General features: G+C 35.3%; 1 protein-coding gene across 10 annotated transcripts in view; it reads right to left on the bottom strand.

The window, feature by feature from the left end:
• Positions 1-24,156, bottom strand: part of GABRA2 (gamma-aminobutyric acid type A receptor subunit alpha2) — a 140,427-nt gene that overhangs the window by 75,829 nt on the left and 40,442 nt on the right. For 9 of the 10 annotated variants that reach the window (XR_011386860.1, XM_051831250.2, XM_051831283.2 and 6 more), the window contains exon 4: positions 1,324-1,391. Coding sequence is in view for 9 of the 10 variants with exons in the window: in XM_051831250.2 (XP_051687210.1) it covers positions 1,324-1,391 (68 nt within the window). In the remaining variant the exon portion in view is untranslated. Of the gene's footprint in view, positions 1-1,323; positions 1,392-18,486; positions 18,765-24,156 lie in introns of those variants that run through there. The other variant, XM_051831314.2, reaches the window with a different exon arrangement.

A 24,156-nucleotide genomic window follows, 5' to 3' on the forward strand; every position in this document is an offset into this window, starting at 1 on the left:
CTTTGTTTGTTCAGGTAGAAATTCTCCAAATTTGTCAGTTTTCTCTTGGATAACCAGAAAGAAGAAACTGAGGAAAGATTACATGGTAAGTAAAGAATAGGCAGAAAAGGGACACAGACATCTCCTCTAATTCTCATTCCTGAGGCTACAAGGGAGATGAATCCTTAAGATTCAGAGATGATGTGTCACAAACTTGCTAGGGAGGTATCATGGGACCAAAGACACATGTATCAGAACAATACAAACAAGGCAGGCATCAGCTGGGACATGTGGTAGAATCTGACAAAATATACTAACAAATGAAAAATTATTTCAGCAAAAAATTCTATCATTGAACATCAAGGTTAGTGAAATGAAGGACTGATAACTAAAAAAAGATACATATAATAAAAAATTTACCTTTGATGATTCTACCCCACCAGTTTATTTTTTTTTTTTTTATTTGACAGGTAGAGTCATAGACATTGAAAGAGAGAGACAGAGAGAAAGGTCTTCCTTGTGTTGGTTCACTCCCCAAATGGCCGCTACAGCCGGCACTGCACCGATCTGAAGCAAGGAGCCTCCTGGGGCAGTGGACTGGACTGGAAGAGGAGCAACCAGGACTAGAACCCAGCTCCCATATGTACCCCACCAGTTTCTAACCTACCAAACCAATTTTCCCCTCCTATCCATCTCATTCAAAAGACAAATAAACACCAGTTCCATGGAATGCAAGAATATCAACATGCTAGTTCTCTTTAGGCTGATTTATATGAGGATACTTTGAAAAGATCATGGAAATAGAATTATAAGATAAATTTATTATGGTGCAAACATTTTGAAACACATACATAGATTTTTATAATGTATATTTTCATGAGCTTTATGAAGACCCCTCCTATATGTTTATTATATATGGAGTTTGTGTTTAATGTCTATATTTATAATGTATGACAAGGCAGTTTTTCATGTATTACACTGTCTATACTCGATAAGAAGTAGGTGTTCATGAAATTTTAGAGACTTTACTTATGAAAGTCCAAGCAGGTACCTTAATCCTAGAAACTATTCTCAGTAATATGAATACCTTGTTTAAATAATTGTTTACCACTCTGTACCTATATAGACAGGTCTTGGAATGAATATAAATTATAAAGGGCTAATTTATACCCTTAAACTAGAATTGTGCATTACAGATATAAACCTTAACTCTCTAGTTATTTGGGTATGCTAGGTAGACATGAGGCAGATACATAAGTTTGAAAAGCTAAAAATAGCTGTTCATTCTAAATTACTCCCACTTTCCCATACATCAAATAAAATTATTATTAATGTAAAACTCACCATATCTGTATCTGAGACAGGTCCAAAACTGGTCACGTAGATGTTAGTGAAGACTTCAGTAATGCTGTCTGATATGAGAAAAAGAGATTGAATATGTTTTATATAATTTGTATATAATTTTTGCAAGCAAAAAGGGTTGTGTTCATGTCATGATCAAACCCTATGTAGTAAATTTAAAAGAACTTCCTTTTGCTTTGATTTCAACTTTCACAATCAATAAAAAAGAGTTCTACAGTTCAGTAATCTAGGTTCTCATAATCCTAAATGTAAGATCCCCAGAAGTATTCTGACATTTCTGCTTGGAAATCGTAACTGATTACGGTATCCTACTTTACGAATACATTGCTCAGAATGAATGGTTTCTTAGAAACCATCTTAAGTGAACTCACTTACAATTAATTTACTACCTATATGGAAAATAAAGTATTGTTATACATGTTAAAAATTTAGATTTTATGTTTAAAGTAAATAGTTCAGGTAGTATTTAATGATGATAATGATGATAAAGATTTAGTGTACAGCTTATAAGTCAGTGTATCTTCTCCATAAAGCACATAGACATGTTAATCATTACAAGTGAACATAATTCATATTAATATAAAAAACTTTATTATTCAGTGATCTAAATGAAAAGTAAATAACTCATTAATCACAATGGACTACTTCCAAAGAAGCTTTTCTTTAAATACATTTAAGAATGCTAAGACTGATTGAAATGGATTCTAAAATTATGTAACTTATTAACTGTAACACAATTAACTGAATTGCTCTATTAACCAGGTGATTTAGATCTTTGGTTTTAAAGCCAAGTGGTAATGGGATAAAAGCTCAAAAAAGAATTTAAAAAGAAAAACTCCTCCATTGTGCTTGTAGAGAAAAACACATGATTAATTTCTATTACCATAAGTTAAATGCTTCATATATTAATCATCAAATTTGTAATTCCAAACAAATATTACCATAAAATATTTTCATTTTATATTGGACATTAATTTACAAACATCAAAAAGTAAATTATGTCAGATATTGATTCACCTAAGGCAAGATTTTTAAGATAATAAAAAAAAAAAAAAAAAAAAAAAAAAAAGTTTAGAATTTAGAGATACTAGTCAAAGGAACTGAAATACGGCAATCTGCTTAACAAACTCATGCATTATATTATCTATTATGATTGCTATGCATGTGTAAAATGTGCACAGAAATGTAAGAAAATATGTCCAATGATCCACAACTAGTTGAGTAGATAAGGCCAGATTTTAGAGCCCCAGCAATCTGGTTTGAATCCTCAGGCTAACGCAAAGCATTGAGCCACAAATAATGATAATCTTGAAACTAAAAGTAGTTTCTCATTAACAGAATATTTCTATTCAGCAGAATACCCTGTGCCAAAACCAAAGTTACTCAACTCCAAAATATGCTCATTCACTATTTTATTCCTAAAATTATATTATGGAATTACAAATGTTATTATTCACACCAAAATCAATCATGTCATTACATTTATTTAATAACAAATTGAATGCAACTTAGTTGTTACAGATATTTTAAATGTTCAAAATGACACAAAGGAAAACGTTAAGGTAGTTATCATGCTAACATAGGTAAGTAAATTAATTCTCCTTAGTTTGTAAAGTTAAAAAAGAGAGATGGTTAAAAAATGTGTGAAATGCATTGATGGACATAGATAATATTCACTAAATGCTAAAAGGCAAGGCAAGGGTATATCTAGTGACTGTAGGGAGGTGTCAGTTAAGGACTAGAAAAGAGAAAAATAAGAATATCCTTAAAGCCACAATTACTAACAGAAACACCTACAGAAACAACACAGATATGCAATATGCATAGATATGCTAGCTCCTTGACATGAACACTCAATTGCTATCTAAACCTGGAAAAGGGATCCAAGACAATGAGATTTTAAGGATTTTAATAAGGAGGGGGGTGCACAGAGCTGCAAACAGCCAACATGGATTAGTGAAATATTTTAGTGTGATGATGAAAAATATTTCATGCACCTAACACAATTTTCCAGGTTTCGATATTCCAAGTACAATTTTTGTTGTAGTCTGGCTTCCCATAACATAAGGAAAAGAATGGGAACAGAGAAAAGAAGGGAAGGGAAAAGAACAGATATGAGGGCAAGAGAAAGATGAAATTCTATGATATAGGATATTTCCAAATTTCAAGACACTGATTTGTGAAAGAGTGTCCATGCTGTTTGCTAGTTATGTTTTGTTTCCTACATTAATTTACAACAGGGTGTAAGTGTGCTAGTAATGCCTATTAAAAAACTCTGACTCACGGGGCAGATATACATCACAGAGAAAAGGAAGTTACAGTCTTGTGACAGCCTCTGTGTACATTTTAAGAACTATGAGTCACTCTCCCGAGTCCTGATTACTCTTAGTAGACACTCTAACAACATCCTAACTCAGAGCCTATACACATAGGTTACTGCCTCTCTTCTTCCATTCTTGGTTATCACTTCTCTGCCTTTAAGTCTTAGTTCATGTATTCTCTTCTCAGACCAGGGGTTCATTGCTTCTCCTACCTAATATAAATCCTCTTCATGAATTTTCTCTCTCCAACTTTTGTTTACTCATAGAATTTTCTAGAATCTTCCATGATTTTTCATGTGACATATTTATTTGTTTTATTTTTGTTGTTGTAGCTGTTGTTGTTATATATTTGGTCTGTCTCCCAAACCAGACCTCAAGTTCCCTAAAGGCCAGGGATTGTGCTATTTATATTTATTATTATAATATCACAAGTGCTTCGCTCACTGCCCATCACATATTAGGAGCTATTATGTGAATAAACAAATCATCTTTCATTACAGTCTTGCAGAAAATCTATCTGTTTCCCAAATATTTCAACATGAAAAATTACCATGCATAGCTGTCACTACTGATAAGGAAATGGCATCTATCATTTGTGAAGGCAGAGCCCACGTTGTCCCTTGACAGAAAAATGTTGAAAGGGTAAGTAATAGGTTTCCAGTGAAGTAACAAGTCAAGAAAAGGAAAAGAAAGTACTTGAAGAAAACGCCAATTCAGTGCAAACTAAAATTGAGCTCTGAGCAGTAAGCAGCTCCTAGTCAGAAAGGCCAACATGAGTTATCCCAGAATAAACGTTTACTAGCTAAATGCTTGGCTTTAGAAAACCAAAGGTGACATGGAAACATAAGAGTCTTCTGTCTAGATGTCGCCACAGTCAAAACACCATGATGTTTATATTAAGATGTACTACAGGAAAAGTAAGGAGTGCGAAACAAAGAGGAATGTGTGATCCATAAGAACAACTATCAATTTCAAGACAGAGATACACTAGGGAAGGAGAGGGAAGAGCCTGCAGCAGGATACTGCTGGAGACTTTATAGATTTCTACTTTTTCCTTGCTTTACAAATTGACCTAGTCAATTTTGGCAAAATCTTAAGATCTGATGAAGGAGGTAGTTGAGTAAATCATTATACACTGTATTTCTGAATGTTTGAAATGCTTCATAGAAAAAAAATGGCCCTCATGTATAACCAGAATGAATATCCAAATAATTTTAGAAAGTGCTTAAATTAAATCATGAAAAAAATGTTCTTTACTGGGTAATGCAGTATAGAGCAAAAATCAAAACTTCTTTACAAAATCCTTCGCAAAATTATGAAATAACAAAAATAACATTCAAGTGAAGTTCCTCATCCCATAAGATTCATGGAAAATAGGCATTTGAGGATGAAAGTTTAGTAAAGCAAAATCAGCCTGTGAAGAACTCAAGGATTATAGGAAGGAAACATAAAAAGTAATAAAATAAATGCCTACTAAAACTAAGAAGACAGCATACTGATGCTTTAAGAGCAATTTTGAAGGAAGACACCAGCTGAGTTTCATCTTTGGTGACTTTCAAAGTCGTTATGCATTCGCTAAGCCAACAAAGTAGGGAGAGAATATTCCAGGCAGGGAAAATCCTGCAAATAGTGAAGTCTGGTTAATGCACATGATTTAATATGAACAGAAGAGTGGTATATCAGGTGAAAAGAATGACAGAGGCTATGTCAAAACAAAACAAAAAAATAAGTTAAATCTGGCATGCCCCAGGGATGAGGATATTGTCTCCTATTAATTGTAGCAGAAGATTTACTGGAGGTCTTTGATCTACAGACTGATCTGGCCAAGAGTGCATCATGAGAATCATTACATTACATTTATAACAGGGCAGGTAAATCAAAGCAAATAAAAAGTGCATTCAGTTTGGAATATGTTGTGATTAGTCAGGACAAAAGAAAAATAATTGAGAACAGACAAGGGTAGCTATCAAGAGGAGAGAGAGTCCCTTTGTTTTCTAGAGCAGTATTACTGAAATCATCCCCTTTGACTATTAGAGGATCTTTAGAGACTGGAAATGAGCGATTTCAGTAGAACTATAAAGGCATAAAACAAAAAAAAAAGAGTTTTGAAATAAATAGATTAGAAGAACATGAAGATAATAGCTAAAAAATATTCTTTCAAAAAGTTTATCAAAAAAATTTGATGAACCCATGAATAGTTGAACTGTGCTTGGTTATATAACAGACAATAGCAATTAAACCTTCCAAACAAAAATTTCTTTTATTGTTTTTAAATTTTTTTGAGAATTATTATTCACTTGAAAGAGTTACAGAGAAAGAGGAAGAGACAGAGAGATAAAGAGAAAGAGAGAGATCCTCCATCCACTGGTTCACTCCCAAATAGTTACAAGGGCCAGGATGGGGCCAGGCCAAAGCCAGGAACCAAGAGCTTCATCCTGAGCTCCCATATTGGTGGCAGAGGTCCAAGCACTTGAAACATCTTCCACCGCCTTCCCAGGTGCACTAGCAGAGAGCTGGAATCAGAAGAAGAGCAGCTGGTACTTGAACTGGAGCCCAGCACCCATTTGGGAATTCCAGCGTTGCAGGCAATGGCTTTTCCCTGTATGCCACAATGCCAGTCCCCCAAACAAAAATTTCTAACTTTGGCAAGAATAAAATTATTTCTTTCATAAATGACTGAAGGCCATTTGATAGGCATATTCTTTGCACAAAGTCTCTTTTCTTCACCCCCAAACAGTTTAAAATTTAACTTTCCAAGATAGCTATAATTATACACTCAAGGTTGGAAAGGGAACCATAAAATATTTCAGATAATTTTTGTGCATATCAAATGAAAGAAAAAAATGACATTTGTTGTTTTATTATTCTAGGAACAGAAAAATATTTTCTTTAGAATGTGGAATCCAGAGAAATGTAGTGTAACCTGGTCTACAATTTGATTGAACCAGAAGAGTTTATCAGTACACAATCATTTGCATATTTAAAAAATCAGGAGTGGGCCTTTTGTCTAGTGGTTAAGAGGCAGGTTGAGGTTAGGAAGGGCAGTTTTATGGTGCAGTAGATTAAGCCAATGCTGTGACACTGTCTTCCCATATTAGAGTGTCTGTTCAACTCCTGGCTTCTCTATCTCCAATCCAGTTCCTGTTAATTTGCCTGGGAAGGCAGCAGATGATGGAACAAATTCTTGGGCCCTGCCACCAATATGGGACACCTGGTTGGAGTTCCTGGCTCTTAGCTTTGGCCTGGACCAACCCTGGCTACTGCAGCCGTTTGAGGAATAAACCATCATATGGAAGATCTCTCTCTCTCTCTCTCTCTCTCTCTCTCTCGTGTGTGTGTGTGTGTGTGTGTGCGTGTCTGCTTTTCAAATAAACAAGTAAATAAATAAATCTTTTTTTTTAAAGGCAAGTCAGGACATTGAAGTACTTGGATTCAATATCTGATCCAGTTCTTTTTTTTTTTACTTTTATTTAATGAATATAAATTTCCAAAGTACAGCTTATGGATTACAATGGCCTCCTCCCCATAACATCCCTCCCACCCGCAACCCTCCCCTTTCCCTCTCCCTCCCCCCTTCCATTCACATCAAGATTCATTTTCAATTCTCTTTATATACAGAAGATCAGTTTAATATACACTAAGTAAAGATTTCAACAGTTTACACCCACATAGAAACACAAAGTGAAAAATACTGTTTGAGTACTAGTTATAGCATTAAATCACAATGTACAGCACATTAAGGACAGAGATCCTACATGAGGAGTAAGTGCACAGTGACTCCTGTTGTTGACTTAACAAATTGACACTCTTGTTTATGGCATCAGTAATCACCCTGGGCTCTTGTCATGAGTTGCCAAGGCTATGGAAGCCTTTTGAGTTCACTGACTCTTGATCCAGTTCTTAACTCCAGTTTCCCATCAATAGAAAGCCTTTGAAGCGACAGTGATGGCTCAAGTAATTGGGTTCCCGCCACCTATGTAGGATACTGGGATTGAGATCTGGTCCCTGACCAGCCCCAGCTATCGTGGGCACTTGGACATAGCACCACTAGATAGGAGTTCTTCCTCTTTCTTTCTCTGCCTTTCAAATAAATCAATAATTTTTTAAAAAGCCTTTAAATGGCACCTACTTCTCTTTTAAGTTTTTGCCTAATCTTTACTAATTATTGTAAATATCAGTGAAAATGGAAATGTTGCATTTATTCATTTTTAAAATGTGTATTAATGGAAATACATTCAGTATAACACTAGGAATATGAGCTAACCACAACAGAAGGTGAAAGAACTTACTGATGTTTGAATGATTCATATGCATACTAACTACCTAACCCTTGAAGACATTTGTAAATTTGCATGAAGCATTTTGCCTAATAGCACCAGTTTGCCCATTTTGGACATTTGGAGAGCAAACTAGCATATTTGAGTAGCACTCTCTCTCTGTCTCTCTCTGTCTCTGTCTCTGTCTCTGTCTCTCCCCATCAACTAATAAAATTAAACAGCTTAATTAGATTAAAACTTCCTTTAAAAATTCAAAAGAAGTTTTGTATAGCTACAGTCTCTCACAGTGTTCTTTCCCAGTCCCTGTTTACAGAATTTTCCTTAGATGAGTTCCTAGACAACTATTTCCATGGCTAATCTAGCCCCTCTTGTCTTTGAACTTTTAGTCATACTTTTTTCTTCTTTTTTTTTGAGTTTCACAGTCTAAATAGACACCTAGTGAGGAATGAGTATATTGGACCAATTTTCTAATTTTAAGACACTGAGTTCCAAAATGGAATTAAAAAATAAATTTAGGGGGCTAGTCTGTGGCACATCAGGTTAAGCTGCTACCTACAGCACCAGCATCCCATATGGGCACTGGTTCAAGACGTGGCTGCTCCACTTCTGACCTAACTCTCCGCTAATATGCTTGAGAAAGCAGAGGAAGATGGCCTAAGTCCTTGGGTCCCTGCTACCCATGTGGGAAACCTAGAAGGAGCTCCTGGCTCCTGACTTGGCCTGGTCCAGCCCTGGCTGTTGTGGCCATTTGGGGGAGTAAATCAGCTGATGAAAGATTTTCTTTCTCTCTCTCTCTCCCTCTCCCCCTCTCTCTGTAACGCTGGTTTTCAAAAAAAAAGATAAATTTATTTTGGTGTAAAATAATTTTGAAATCAATACAGTTTTTTTCATAATATGCATTTTCCAAGAACTTAATGAAGACTCCTTGTAGATAATGGTAGAACCTATTAGGACACTGAGGTCTACAAGAACCCCGTGGGTCACTAGGCAGAACCTCCAGGCCTAATGAAACTGGGTGCAGATAGATCATCTAAAGAGGCACCTCAGTTATTCAAAACTGCTAAAACAATTCATATCACCAAGGAGCCTTTTTGCACATCCTCCACCCGCCTTATCAGAGTCCATGTGGTTCTCTGCATCTTTCCCCTTAAGTGACTTAAGAAAGGATTCTGCCCCCAGCTCAAATGGACTGAAGCCTGGCTTCAAACCCCTGCCCTCTGTTTTGACAGGCTCAATCCCTACTCTTTTCACCCCCTCCTCCCAATTCTATAGCCTGCTTATTATAAAGTCTTTTCTACTGTAACCAGCCACATCCTTGCCTTCTTTGAACTCCAAAATCCTAAAACCAAACAGACAAGGCAGTTAAAATGTGATGAAAAATTTTTTTCACCATCTACATGGACAACCAGGTTTGTTTGTTCCAGTGGCTCATCCCAAAACAGTATATGATTTTCAACAAAATGAAATGGAGCAGAGGGTTTTTTTCCACCTTAGGGAGGCCCACTTTTACCATTATGTTTTTTTTAAGATTTTATTTATTTATTTATTTGAGAGGTAGAGTTATAGAAATTGAGAGGGAGTGACAGAGAGAGAGGTCTTCCACCTACTGGTTTACTCCCCAAATGGCCATAAATGCCAGAGCTGAGCTGATCCAAAGCCAGGAGCCAAGAGCTTCTTCCGGGTCTCCCATGTGGGTGCAAGGGCCCAAGGACTTGGGCCACCTTCTACTGCTTTCCCAGGCCATAGCAGAGAGCTGGATCAGAAGCGCAGCAGCCAGGACTAGAACTGGTGCCCATATGGCATTCCAGTACCACAGCTGGAGGATTAACCTACTATGCCACAGCTCAGGCCCAACCATATGTTTCAGATTGCAACCAATCCAAATCTCTACCTGACTCTACATGGTCCTTTATTATGTCTACTGTTTGCTGTCTGTATCTACCAATATGGAAGATGCAATGCACAAGTAGCCATTAAAATTTCAGTTAATTAAGACATGAAAGTTAAAATTTAGTTCTTTAGTCACACTCACCACATTTTATCCATATATGGCTATGGCTACTGTACAGGATAACACAGTTGAACATTTCCATCACATAGAAAGTTCTGTAAAATAGTAGTAGCCTATATCCCTCCACTTGAAGTTAAGTTCCATGAAGACAGGAAATTTTGTTTGCTCTTAAACCATAGGACTGAACAGTCTTTGGCACAATGAATGTTCTTAACATATACTTGTTGAATGAATGAATTCTTATTCTTTGTTCAGAGTCACTGAAAGAAGACATAGCCTTGCTTTTGTAATAGAGCTTATTTTACCCTAATGAAGTCAGATAATACATAAAAACCAAATACATATACCACTTCAAACATGGTATGTTCTATGACAGCATGAAGCAAGTGAATACTTCTCCTTTAAATATGTTCTTCCCTTGGTGTCCAGAATACCAAAATCTCTATTTTATTCAACCCAGTGGTTGCTTCTTCTCTAAATCCTTCTATCCCAATATTGGAGTGTCCCAACTTACAGTTTTTGTTTTTTTTTTTGGAGTACTTTATTTACTTATTTGATTATTTATTTCAGGTAGTCAAGGACTCCTGAATTTCTCCATGAAGTCCAGAGTTTTCATCTAAAATCTAGACTTATATGTCCAACTGTGTACCTGACAACCCCACTTAGCTGTCTAATAGATTTTCTAACTCATTATTTCCCAAAATAAACTGATGTTCCTCTCTGAAAAAATCAAATTTATAGCCCTCTCCTTTGTATTTAGTTGTAATGTCAACTCTGTGAGCCACATAAAGATCCACAATTTCTGTCCTTTTAATGGTAAATCTGCTCTCAAATACAACTACGCTCCAAAGATTTTTCACTTCCTCCATTGCTACATTCTTAAAAACTCATTTCTCTATAAGAATATTGCTTCTATTCATTGAGAAGTAATTTATATAATAGAAAACGTACATTTTAAAGTGTGTATTCCAGTGAAGTTTTTTGCATAGTCACAAAGTTGTGTCACATAGCTATCTAAATTAAGAATAAATTTTATTGCCAAAAAAGATCTTCTGTATATAAAGAGAATCGAAAATGAATCTTGATGTGAATGGAAGGGGAGAGGGAGTGGGAAAGGGAAGGGTTGTGGGTGGGAGGGACGTTATGGGGGGGAAGTCATTGTAATCAATATTCTGTACTTTGGAAATTTATATTCATTAAATAAAAGTTAAAAAAATAAAATAAAATTACAGAAAAAAATATATATAAAAAAAGAAACCATTAGCAGTCATTCCCATTTCCCTTCTCCCAGTCTCTAGCTAGAACTAATTGTTTCTGTTTCTATGAGTTTGTCTACTCTTTAAATTTCATAATAAGTGGAATCCTTTCTAGTAGTAGTTTGTAGACAGTTTCCATCATGAATGGATTTTGGATTTTTTTAAGTGCTTTTCCTGAATTTATTCAGATGACCATGAAGCATTTTCCCTTTCTTCTACAAATATGGTTCACTACGTCAGTTTATCTCTATGTGGCAAAGTAACTTTGCATTCCTGGAATAAATATCAATTTACTTTCTTGGATAATATTTTAACATCACTGTGTTTTGTCATTATTTTGTTGATCACTTTTGTCTGCGTTCAGCATAACCACTGATCTGCAGTCTTCTTAAATTTGTTTGATTATGGAATCACAGTAATACTACACTAAAAATAAGTTCAAAAATGTCTTATCCTATTTTTTGGAGATTTCTGAATGATAGTGTTAATTATTCTTTAAATGTATAAAAAAATTAATGCATGACGAAGTTTGGGTCTTTGATAAATGGGAAGTGTTTTACCAGAAATTCAGTTACTTTATTTGTATATTGTTTTCAATTATCTATTTTTTAGGTAGTGTTAGTAATTATTGTGCCTTTCTAGAAACTTTTTGTATCATTTAGCTTACACACTTGCCATGCAAAAGCTCATAGGATCCCCTTACACTAATTCAGTAATATCTTTAACTATATAATTTGAGATTTTCTTGTTATTTATAACTCTAACTAAAGATCTGAAATTTTTATGTTCTTCTACCAATATTTCATTATTTTAAAATATAATATTTATTATGAAAAATATAATTATACTTGTTTTAGATTTAGTTTGCTTTTCTTTAAGTACAATAAGATAGAAAATTAGGTTTTCTATTTCAGAGGGATCTTTTGTTTAATTTATGGGCATTTCTAATTATAAATTTTCCTCTAAACATTGTTATATCTGAATCCTATCGTTTTGCTCTGTTATATTTTCATTTTCATTTATGTTAAAATTCCCCTCTAGTTCCCTTTTGAACTCTCCCTCTTTGTGGGTATCCTGTAAACATGCACATATTCATATATCTCCTAACCATTTTTTAGCTGTTTATTTCCAATTTCAATTCTTTGTGGTTGAAGGATATACATTTTAATCCTTTCAAATTTATTGAGCTTAATCTTTGGTTGAATATATAATCTCTCTAAGGAATGTTCCATATGTAATTGAGAAGAATGTGTAGTCTACTATTCTTTTGTAGATTGGGCTATTGCATCCAGTTGATTTTTTAGTGATTTTCAGGTCCCCCGTTTCTTTGTTGATTTCTATTTATTGTTCTATTACTGAAAACAGTATACTGAGGTCTCTTATGTTATTGATCAAATAAGTTTGTGTTCGTTCTTATTATCCAGTTGTATCATGTCTATTTTTGTTACATAGATATTGTATAGTATATAATTTTAATCACCTTGTTTCTTTTTCTGGATTTATGTTATTAAGTGTGGTAGCTCTGGGAATTATAAAATTAACAATTTATGAAGATTTAGCTTGGACTAACACACACTTCATGTTAACAGAAGTTAATTCAACAGAAGTTAAGTCAACAGAAGTTCATTCCATTTATTCTTCCTTCCACACACCTGTCCTTTACACAATTGTTGTCATACAAATTACACCTTTATACAATGCAAACCCATCAACACTGGAACTGTTTTTTATTTAGGTCGTTATCTTTAAGTGAGAAAGAAAAATGCTAAAGAAAAAAACACATTTATGCTGTTGTTTATACTCAGTTATATAAGAGGCAATCAACCATTGATCCTGACTTAATGGGATAGGAAAGGTAGGATTAAGATGGTTTACTCATTCAAAATATATTTCAATTCAATTATAAAAAATGAATTATGTGGATCTTAGAAATGTGTGTGGGTTAAACTGAAATACATGTCTCTCATTTTTAGTGCTTATTAGCATAGAGGAAATAGGACATTCCATTCCTATGATGGAATTATGTGAATCCCATAAGAAAGTGAAAAATGTGAATAAGAGAACCAAGGGAATAAGAGAATGCTACAGGAGGAGAACACAGAATAATAGTACAGAATGGATCAGCAAAAATAGACTCAGCAAGATCATACCTGCTTCACAATTGTGACCTTGGACAAGTGGTTTCATCTGTGAGATATGTCCAAATACTTCATGGACTTATTAGAAAAGTTAAATAAGTGTATAAAATCACTTATAGCAGATAAATGGTATACACTATAAAAGTGTATGCTCTCTATTTATATCTGTATCTAAATAGGAACCTATGGGCTCTCAATGTACGCTACAAAGTCCTTGGCTCCACTAACTAGTAGCTGGGTGCATTTTTAACCTCTGTGCACCTAAGCTTCCAAATCTCTAAAGGGGAAAAAGAAAAGAAAAAGAAAAGAAGAAGAGCAACCATCTCATTGTGTTTCTGTGAGGATTCTTGTCTGTAACAAGCACAGAAAAATGTCAGGTAATGGTGCTCCATAATGCTAGCTATTATTGTTGTTACTGTTATGATATACTAAAATTAGAGTTTGAGAACTAGATGAATTCATCTAAGATAAGAGAACAGACCAAGAAGGAAAAAAAAATATGCTGGTCTCAAAAGTGAAAGAACTCATAAAAGAAAATGATCCAGGAAATTAGTTCAGGGAAGAGAATACGGAGAGGAAATAGAACCAAAAAATGAGGAGAATACAATGTTCCAAAGACTCAACATAAGAGTATTAAAAAGGATATTTACAATCATATGAAGAAGGAACGATGTATAGTTGATGCTGCCAAGAAATCAAGTGATCTGAAGCCTGGAACATTTACTGGATTTAGAGATCTGGAAGTCATTAATAGAGTAATTAAGGTGTGCATTTCTATGAAATCAAATCTGTTAGATTCTAAATATGAACAAGATCATGAAATACTTTTTATACAGGACTCATTTCACTTGCCACAATGTCCACTAACTTGATCTACATTGTTGCAACTGGCCAAATTATGTTATTTGTTAAGGTCTACAAGTGTTCCATTTTTATATATACCACATTTTTTAAATTGATTCTTATGTTGGTAGATACTTAGGTTATTTTCATATCTTGGATATGGTGAATAATGATGCAGTTGACATAATGTGTGGACTTTTTTTCAACATACTGATTTTGACTTATTTGGATATAACCGAAGTAGGATAGTTTGGTAGTTGGGATATATGATAATTTTTAGTTTTTGTGGGAAAATTTCATGCTGTTTTCCAAAATGAATACTAACATACTGCCCACAATAGTGCGCAAGTATTCTCTTTTGTCTATATCACCACCAACACTTATTATCTTTCATGTTTTTGATAGTCATTCTAACAGGTTGGGAAGGTGATGTCTCAGTTTTAGTTGGCATAACCCTGATGATTCATAATGTTGAGCATATTTTTATATAACTATTGGCCATTTGCGTTTCTTCTTTTCAGAAGTATTTATTCAGATCCTTTGCTTATTTTCTACTAGGTTCATTTTCTTGATGTTGAGTAACGAGTTTGCTATTTATTTTGGATATAAGCCCCTTATCTAATGTATGATTCGCAAATATTCTCCCATTATTTGCATTGTCCTTTCACTTTATTAATTTTGTTTTTTACTTTGCAGAGGTTTTGTTCTGTTTTTACCTTGATAGAGTGTCGTTAGTCTATTTTTTGCTTTGGGAGTCACATCTAAGACATCACAGCACACAACAATGCTGTTTTGCTTTTCCTCATGATTTATTTCAGAAATTTCTTAGTTTATTTAAAATTTCACATTTCAGTATTTAATCCATTTAGAGTTTATTCTTGTTTGGGGTTAGATAAGAGTCTAATCCATTCTTCAGCACCTGTATAACCAGTTTTTATGGCACTACAGACTGTTGTGTGTTCCTGGCATCACTGTTGAAAATCAATTGATTGTACAGGTGTGGGTTTCTCTTCTGGGCTCCCTATTCCATTGACAAATGTGTCTATGTTTATGCTAGTACTATGTTATTTTGATTAATACAGCTTTGTAACATGTTTCGATATCAGATAGTGTGATGCCTTTAGGTTTGTTCTTTTTGCTCAAGATTGCTTTTGCTATTCAGGACTTATTGGCCCCATATAAATTTTAGGATTATTTTCAATACCATGAAGGATAGCTTTGCAATTTTATAGGGACTGCATTAAATATGTAGATCACAAATGGTATTATGGAATTTTAACAATGTTATTTTCTAATCCAGAAAGAAGAATACCTTTTTTTGATTTATCTGGGTTATCTTTAATTATTTTGGACAATACTTTATATCCTTCAATACAAAGATCTTTCTTCTCCTTGATTAAAAATAGTCTTTAAAAACATTTATTTACTTTATTTGAAAGGCACAGTTACAGAGAGGCAGAGGCAGAGAGAGAGAGAGAGAGAGAGAGAGGAGAGAGGTCTTCCATCTGCTGTTTCAGTCCCCAGATGGCTGCAATCGCAGGAGCAGAGCTGAACCAAAGCCAGGAGCCAGGGGCTTCTTCTGGGTCTCCCAAAAGGCTGCAGGGGCCCAAAGACTTGGGCCATCTTCCATTTCTTTTCCAGATCATAGCAGAGAGCTGGATCAGAAGTGGAGCAGCCAGTGTCCATATGGGATGCTGGCACTGAAGCCAGTGGCTTTACCCACTACACCACAGCACTGGTCCCTAAACATATTCCTAATTATTTTATTTTTAATGCTATTGTAAATTGTTTTTTTTTGTTAATTTATTTTTCAGATAACTCACTGTTATTGTATAAAAACAATGCTGCTTATGTATATTGGTTTTGTGATCTGTTACTTTATTGAATGTTTATCAAAGAGTGTTTTGGTGGAGTCTTTAATGTTTTGTATTGAAAAGAGACAGTTTTGGGGCCAACGCTGTGGCATAGTGGGTAAAGCCACAACCTGAAGTGGCGGCATCCCATATGGGCATAGGTTCGAGTCCTGGCTATTCCACATTTGATCCAGCTCTCTGCTATGGCCTGGGAAAGCAGTAGAAGATGGCCCAGGTCCTTGGGCTCCTGCCCCTACATGGTAGACCCAGAGGATTTTTCTGGCTCCTGGCTTCCAGATGGGCACAGCTCCAGCTGTTGTGGGTAATTGGGGAGTGAACCAGCTTGTGGAAGAACTCTCTCTGTCTCTCCTCTCTTTGTGTAACTCTTTCAAGTAAAATAAATATATCTTAAAAAAAAAGAAAGGAGACAATTTCACATTTTCCTTTTCCCATTTTTATGTGTTTTATTTGTTTTCTTTCTTACTCGTTCTGGCTAGTACTCTGGCTTCTAGTAATACTCTGAAGTGCTGACAGTGGAAAAATTGGCAATTTTGTACAAGATTACACAATGGTTGTATTTTGAAAGTCACTATATTTCATTAATTAAAAAAAGAAAAGTAAACAAGTAAAAACTTCAACAGAATACATGCAAATGCAAAAAATATATAAATTAAAAAATTAGCAGGCATATTAAAGTATACCTATTACTAGGATACTCTGTGATAACTCACTATAGACATACATTGTTTAATGGCCAATTAGAGAAAATATATTTACTTTATAAGCATTTAATATTTCTTTATAGTTAAAACATTCAAAATACTATCTTCTAATAGAAACAAATCTCACACTGAATTTCATATATTCAATATGTATTGTTATTTTTTTCAAATCATCACAGCATATCAGAGATCAGAAATTAGAATTACAATGAAAAATTGTTGTACCAAGACAAGATGAATTCTGTCTTTAGTATTGTATTTAACTCTCCCTGATAAAATAGGCATTTTATAGACCAAATATGGCATTGCATTGTTTCAATCAATGGTATGTTGGGTATCTGTTGGGCATAAGATACTGCGTAAAGTGAGGCATTTCCTTTGTGATAGAATGATGACATTTTGTTTTCAAACTTAATAGCTTGAACTTCTAATAGGGAGCACTATGTGCTATACTCACAAAAGTCACTTAATAAATATGTGTTGACTTTAATGAAATTGATTGATGACAAATGGCATATGTGGGTGTAACAGAATCATCCCAGGAAGGAAAATGTCTTTGTTGCAGCTGAGAGAGTAAAGCAGAGTACAGAAATGACTAACTTGTCTTAGAACATGTACATGACATTCTTATCATGATACACAATGAGAAAAATTATTAGCGTACCAATTTTCTTGTAGGAATGTCATTCAGTTTGATTTACTCGCAGTGCTGTAAATTCATGTGTTTATTGATATCACTGTTAATATCTAAATTACAGGGCTAAAGAAAGTATATTTCTTACTGCTTGGATGGCAAGCTCTAGTGAATATAATTAATGATTCCTGTGTCTGCAACTGTTGTCAATTTTCTTTCTTAAGGTAAGTGAATGATGTCGCCTTTGACTTTGATTTGCCTTGGAAACAAACGGTAAGATACGGATTTATTTAGGAAGAGGGCATGGCAAAGTAACCCAAGAAAGGGAAGGAAGCTAATAAAATACAAGTTACACTAACGAGTAGGTTAATGCTGAGCGTGACTAGGGTTTAGTTGCAATGAGGACCTCCGGGAAATGGTACAGAACACGCCTTAGATCTGTTTCTCCATAGAAAGCTGTTACAAGTCTTTTGTTTCTCTCCAGTCATGGAGTGATGACTGCTCCCAAGAGCATAAACTTCTGCATTTCCTGTCTGCCCTGCACAACTAGAGAAAGCACTCAGGCAGGGAGTCCTGTGTGCTTGCAGTATAACACCACAGCCAATAGAGGAGTAATGGTTGTAGAAGGACTATGGATGAGAAACTGACAGCAGATGCTGCATTGGTCTTCTACTGATATGTAATATTGTGTTAATATAATTGCTTCAACCATCAAACTTTTGACTTGGGCTCACCATCTATGATAATTAAAATGATGCAGATATTTGGCAGGTAACTAAATTTACCTTTAGGAATTTCCTTACCTTCCCTATTGTTAGCGCTAAAATTTTATTTCCATTTGTTTAAATGCTTTCCTTGCTCATCCCTAATATAATCAATGTTATCCCCCTTTTTCCTTGCTCCATGTCTATTGCCAATCACTTTAATAAAGTTTTTGAATGCTTATTCAGAAACTTCCCTTTATCAGTGATCTCTTCTTTCATCTGCATATTGCCTCTCCTCTGCCTCCTCAGTCTTTTCCATCTGCGTTGCCATATGCTCAACTATCTACTACCTTAAGTAAGTAAAGCCAAAACGCTCTCTTCCCCACCTTGTCCTTTTGCTAGAATCCTCTTCCATTTCACAGACTTCTCAAAGGTTTTTAAAAATTACTCTATCTTTTTTTGACTTCTCTGAGTCTAAGCTGGCCTCTACACAAAGAGAATGGCAGTTATCAGAGATTGGGGGGGGAGGGGGCATGGAACAGACAGATGAGAGGGAAAGTGTTGGTAAAGGGCACACAGTTGCAGTTAGAAGAAATAAATTCTGATCATCTATTTCACAGCAATGTGACTCTGGTGAATTATAATGTACAGTTCAAAATTACGAAAAGAGTAAATTTTAAATGTTCTCAGTAGAAATAAATGATAAGTATGTGAGATGATAAATACATTAATTAGCTTTATTTGCTCATTCCAGTATGTAAACTTTTATCAAAACATCACACTGTATTATATAAATATATATAAGTATTTCTCTCAATTAATACATTGCTTAAATTCCTGGTGTTTATGAATAGCATACAGAAAATCATTTAAGGATGAAACAAAACCATCCCATCATAACCTTCTCTGTGGGTTGTGAATGAATCTGACCTTGAAGTCACCCCAGAGTCTATCTCCAACAAGTCTCAGGAGATCGTTGTGGCTCATAGACCCATCACTAGGCAGGAGATATGGAGTGCTCTCTCTGACTTTGTAGTGTCTTCTGTAGTACCACATGATTCAGCTTATTCTAGTTGGGGAGCTGAATACACTCCTGTCTCCCCAAAGCACTAGTGAAGGAAATCAATTAAGAAAGGGTAAAGGAGATGGAATGTACATTGATTTGCAGAAGCTTACTGGAATTACTTGGTTCAATTAACAAATATCTACCAAGGGCTTACTAAGTACAACTCAGAGACAGCTCCAACCAGACAAGCAAGGGAGAAAACGTCCCCATAGGGAAGCTCTGTGTGGTACCCTAAGATACTTATATTCCTTAAGGTAATGATTAATCAAGCAATTGCTGCACGCCAGTCTGGGACTAGGACAAGGAAAGGAAGTGAAGATGCTCTCAAAGATTCCACCTCTACTATAAGCTAGATTCTTCTAAGCATAGACTCTCATGACCCTGCCTCATTCCAAGTTGTTAGCCAACATCCAGAACATATGCTATACATTGGAATACAAGAATCCAAGCATTGGCCATTGTAAACCTAGCATTACAGGGATAGTGAGTATTCTGTAGCATGCTGTTAGTCACCATCATGAAATCCCATGCTATTCCCAAATGTACTCTTAGAAATTATCCTAATAAGTGAGTTATGGGAATTTAAAAATAAAAACTATGCTGTTACATATTTCTATTTGTTCTCAATATTCATATTAATAAGAAAAATGCAATAGCCAATACATAATAAGGATGAATGTTTATCTTTTTAAGGTAATGAATAACTTTCTAGGATAAGATAAATTAAAGATTCTTAATACACCAAGGAATACAATGCAGATACATTATTAATATTAAGGGAATGGAAAATTCTACTACATTCATTTTAATTATTGTAAAAAATGTACCCATATTAAAGAATGTTAATTGAAATTTGTGGCATTTTAAGCACACCACACACAATGCTGCTGTTGACATTTCTGTTTACCTTGCAAATTAATTTCTCTGTTTTTTTCTTTACTACTTTGCAAGAGGAAAGCATTTAAGTATAATAAAAGTATTATCAAAATACAATTCCTGGGGCTGGCACTAAGGCATAGTGGGTAAAACCACTGCCTGCAGTGAATGCTGGTTTTAGTCCTGGCTGCTCCAATTCTGATCCAGCATCTGCTATGCCCTGGGAAAATAGCAGAAGATGGCCCAAGTCCTTGGGCCCCTGCACCCATCTGGGAGAGCTGTGGGAAGCTCCTGGTTCCTGGCTTAGGATCCACACAGCTCCAGCCATTGCAGCCATTTGGGGAAAATGGAAGATCTCTCTCTCTCTCTCTCTCTCTCTCTCTCTCTCTCTATCTATCTCTCTCGGCCTCAGCCTGGGCCTCTGCATCTCTATAACTCTGTCTTTCAAATAAATAAATAAAAAAAAAAAAGAAATACATTTCCCCCAAATTTCAAATACATATGTAAACTGTGGCTTTCAAACATTGAAACTTCCGTGTTCCCTTTTTTCTTCTTGGAAAAAGCCACAACTTCAACGCAGTTATCCAGCTTTTAGACTCAACCTGAACTGCTGATTCATCTACATTTTGATTTTTAACCAGGTTTGGTTAGTTGTATTTCCCATGTATTGCTTGAATTTCTTTTCCCTCTCATCCTCACTGGCAATGCCCAAGGGAATGCCTTCCAGGTTTTCCCACCTCTTGGATTGCTAACCCATCTTTACCTTCTGTGAAACTGCCAAAGTACTATCTAATTAGAAGCACTGTGTTTTCAGTTATGATGAAAAATTTTCCCAATGACTCTCCTTTTCTTTAGGGCCAGGTTCAGAGATCTTGGCATGTAACTTCAGATTCTTCGATACATCTTTGTGAACGCTCAAATCCTGGTCCAATGCCATTCTGGGTTGTGTACCTTAGTCATACCAAACTCATTATCATTACCTTCACACCGTTACTGCTTTGTATGATATTTGCTCTTCTATATAAAATGACCTCTCGTTTAATCTTGGTTCTTAAACCAACCAGTTCAAATGATACTTCCTCTGTGGAGTTATCCTTGCTATATCTGGGATATTGAATTAGTCATCCTGTTGGTTTCAGGAAATTTTTTACTTTTTCAAATAAAATAATTCAAACATATTGAAACATTCATTGCTTAAGATGTTATTAAATGGCCGGCGCCGTGGCTCACTAGGCTAATCCTCCGCCTGCGGCCCCCCCCCCCGACACCCCAGATTCTAGTCCCAGTTGGGGCGCCGGATTCTGTCCCGGTTGCTCCTCTTCCAGGCCAGCTCTCCGCTGTGACCAGGGAAGTGTAGTGGAGGATGACCCAAGTGCTTGGACCCTGCACCCGCATGGAGACCAGGCAGAAGCACCTGGCTCCTGGCTTCGGATCAGCACAGCGCACCAGCCATAGCGGCCACTTGGGGGGTGAACCAACAGAAAAAGGGAAGACCTTTCTCTGTTTCTGTCCCTCTCACTGTCTAACTCTGCCTGTGAAAATAAATAAATAAATAAGATGTTATTAAATGGCCATGTGATATCCCATCCATTTTGAAACTCAACAACTCTCAACAGAGTTCTATATAAATAGCACAGAAATGAAAGATAATCAAAGAATGATACAATACCATATCCTCAGAAAATTGCCTTCTATTTTACTGTTTTCTATCATCTGGATGTATTTTCTTTAGAAACATCTTCAGGCGGTCATATATATTCTCTCATGCTTAAGTGCTTAAATATGATCAAATTCCAAGTATTACATTTATACATGAATAATCTAGAATATCTAACATATAGTAAAATTATTATGATAGTAAATTGATGCATTATTTGATCATACACAGAAAAAATTTAAAGCAAGACTTTATTTTTAGATGAGAAAACACATAGCTTTTAGTATCATTTGCTTTTGTTTCAGGTAGCGTTTAGTTCAACCAAAAATCCAGTATTGTTCATCTACAATATTCGAATTTAGATGCACTCAGAGCCTCACTGGCAATATTAAAAGCCGTTGCTATCTTTCCTTGAATCTCCTGGATCAGCCTCAAAAAGAAGCTCTACTTATAACACAGAGCTTATTGATATTCTAATTTGGTGGTAATATCACTTTCTTCTTAAAAATACATTTGACTTAAAATTGTATCAAAGGAGAAAAAGAAATCTGCTACATTAATTCACTTTATCAAACATTACTGGATGCTCTTTCCTGAAGGTATGTATAGTGGAAAATATTTTTATTATTCTATACTGAATATGTAATTGAGAACTTTTAGTAACTTTAGTAGCAACTCTTATACATGTCATATCTGCTGAATTCCAAAAATATGATAAAAAAGTAAGGTACTGCTTATTAAGCATTTACTACATGTCTTGACTATGTTAAATATGTTAAAAATATAGGATCTAAATTTATCTCTATGAACACCTTATTCATTCTGTATAATTATATTCATTTTATTCCTCATTCACATTCAATAGCTAACAAGGGAAAGATTTGCACTGAAACATTTTTTCTTACTTGAATTCTTATTCTCCTAACCAGTACAGCAATAAAATCCCATTATAAAACACAAGCAATAATTTTTAATTTATTTTGAGACTAATATCTTTAGTGGTGCCAGTATAATCAAACCATTGTGAGCCAATTTCATGTTATAAATTGTGGGAGATAAAACAACAACATAGAAATAATAATAAAGAAATCTGTAACACTGTTAAGTAGTGGAACTTATAAAAATATAAGATTTTCATGTCATCTATACATATATGTGTAATATATATATGTATAATGCTATATATGTATACATGGCATTAATATATAATTTTCCATCTACATATAGCAGATATAGATGCATTATACATAGATAGCTGTGTCATCTCTCATGTGTATCTTATTTTTGGTGTTGAACTCCCTCATATTTGAATCAAAATAATTATATAACTCATTCTGAAATCTGGATCTTCCAAAGACAGTTTCATTAGAAAAACACTATGAAACAAATACATGAATTTTCTTTCTCCCTTTCTCCCTCCTTTCTCCCTCCCTCCCTCCCTCCTTCCTTCCTTCTCTCTCTCCCTCCTTCCTTCATTCCCTCCCTTCCTCCCTTCCTCCCTCCTTCCTTCATGTTTTTCGACCTTCAAACAACAAAACAAATTGAGTTCCTATTACACTATGTAATAAACTCAGATAAAAGACTGAACATAGTAGATAGCCATCATGGTACTGGAAGGAAAAGAGATAAACAGATTATTTCATGAAGTGTGCATATGTGGTAAAAATTATCAAAAATATTAATACATTGTGTGGAGGAGGTGGGAAATATGTGACAAGGAAAGGGGTGGGGGTCTTGACCTCAAAGACGAGGACACAGAGCTTCTCAGACAAATTCCAGACCAGCCGTCCATCCAGAATGCATGTTTTCCTATTCATTCATTCATTATTCTTCTGATTCAAAAACCTTTCCTGTGGTGGGCATTGTGGTACAGCAGAGTAGGCTGCCACTTGTGACACCTTCATCCTATACTAGAGCGCCTAGGTTTGAGTTCAAGCTCCATTTCTGATCCAATTGCTTTTTAATATGCATGGAAGGTAAAGGATAGTGGCTAAAGTGCTTGGACCCAACAACCCATTTGGAAGATTTGGATAGAATACCTGGCTCCCAGCTATAACCTAGTCTAGTCAAGGCAGTTCAGACCATTTGGAAAGTGAACCAGCAGGGAATCTCTCTCTCTCTCTCTCTCTTGCTCTCTCTCTCTCCCTCCCTCCCTCCCTCCCATTTCCCATTGAAAGACTCTTCTTCTCAACAAGATGAAAATGAAAACTAACCTTTCCAAAAATAAGACCTTTTCCTTTCTCTCACGTCAACCCCCCCTTGTATTTGCAGTCTCATAGTTGCAAAACAGAGAGGAAGATAGAACACTATTGAGTGTAATGAATATTAATACTTATGACAAGCCCCTCTGATTCCCTCTGAAAAATTCCTAGAAGATATAAAGTTTTACTTAAGGAGAAAATCCAATGAAAATAGGTGCAGCATATACTGGAGACCTCAAAGCAAATGAACGAATAA

This window comes from Oryctolagus cuniculus, chromosome 2 (assembly GCF_964237555.1).
Source record: "Oryctolagus cuniculus chromosome 2, mOryCun1.1, whole genome shotgun sequence".
Taxonomy (NCBI): Eukaryota; Metazoa; Chordata; class Mammalia; order Lagomorpha; family Leporidae; genus Oryctolagus; species Oryctolagus cuniculus.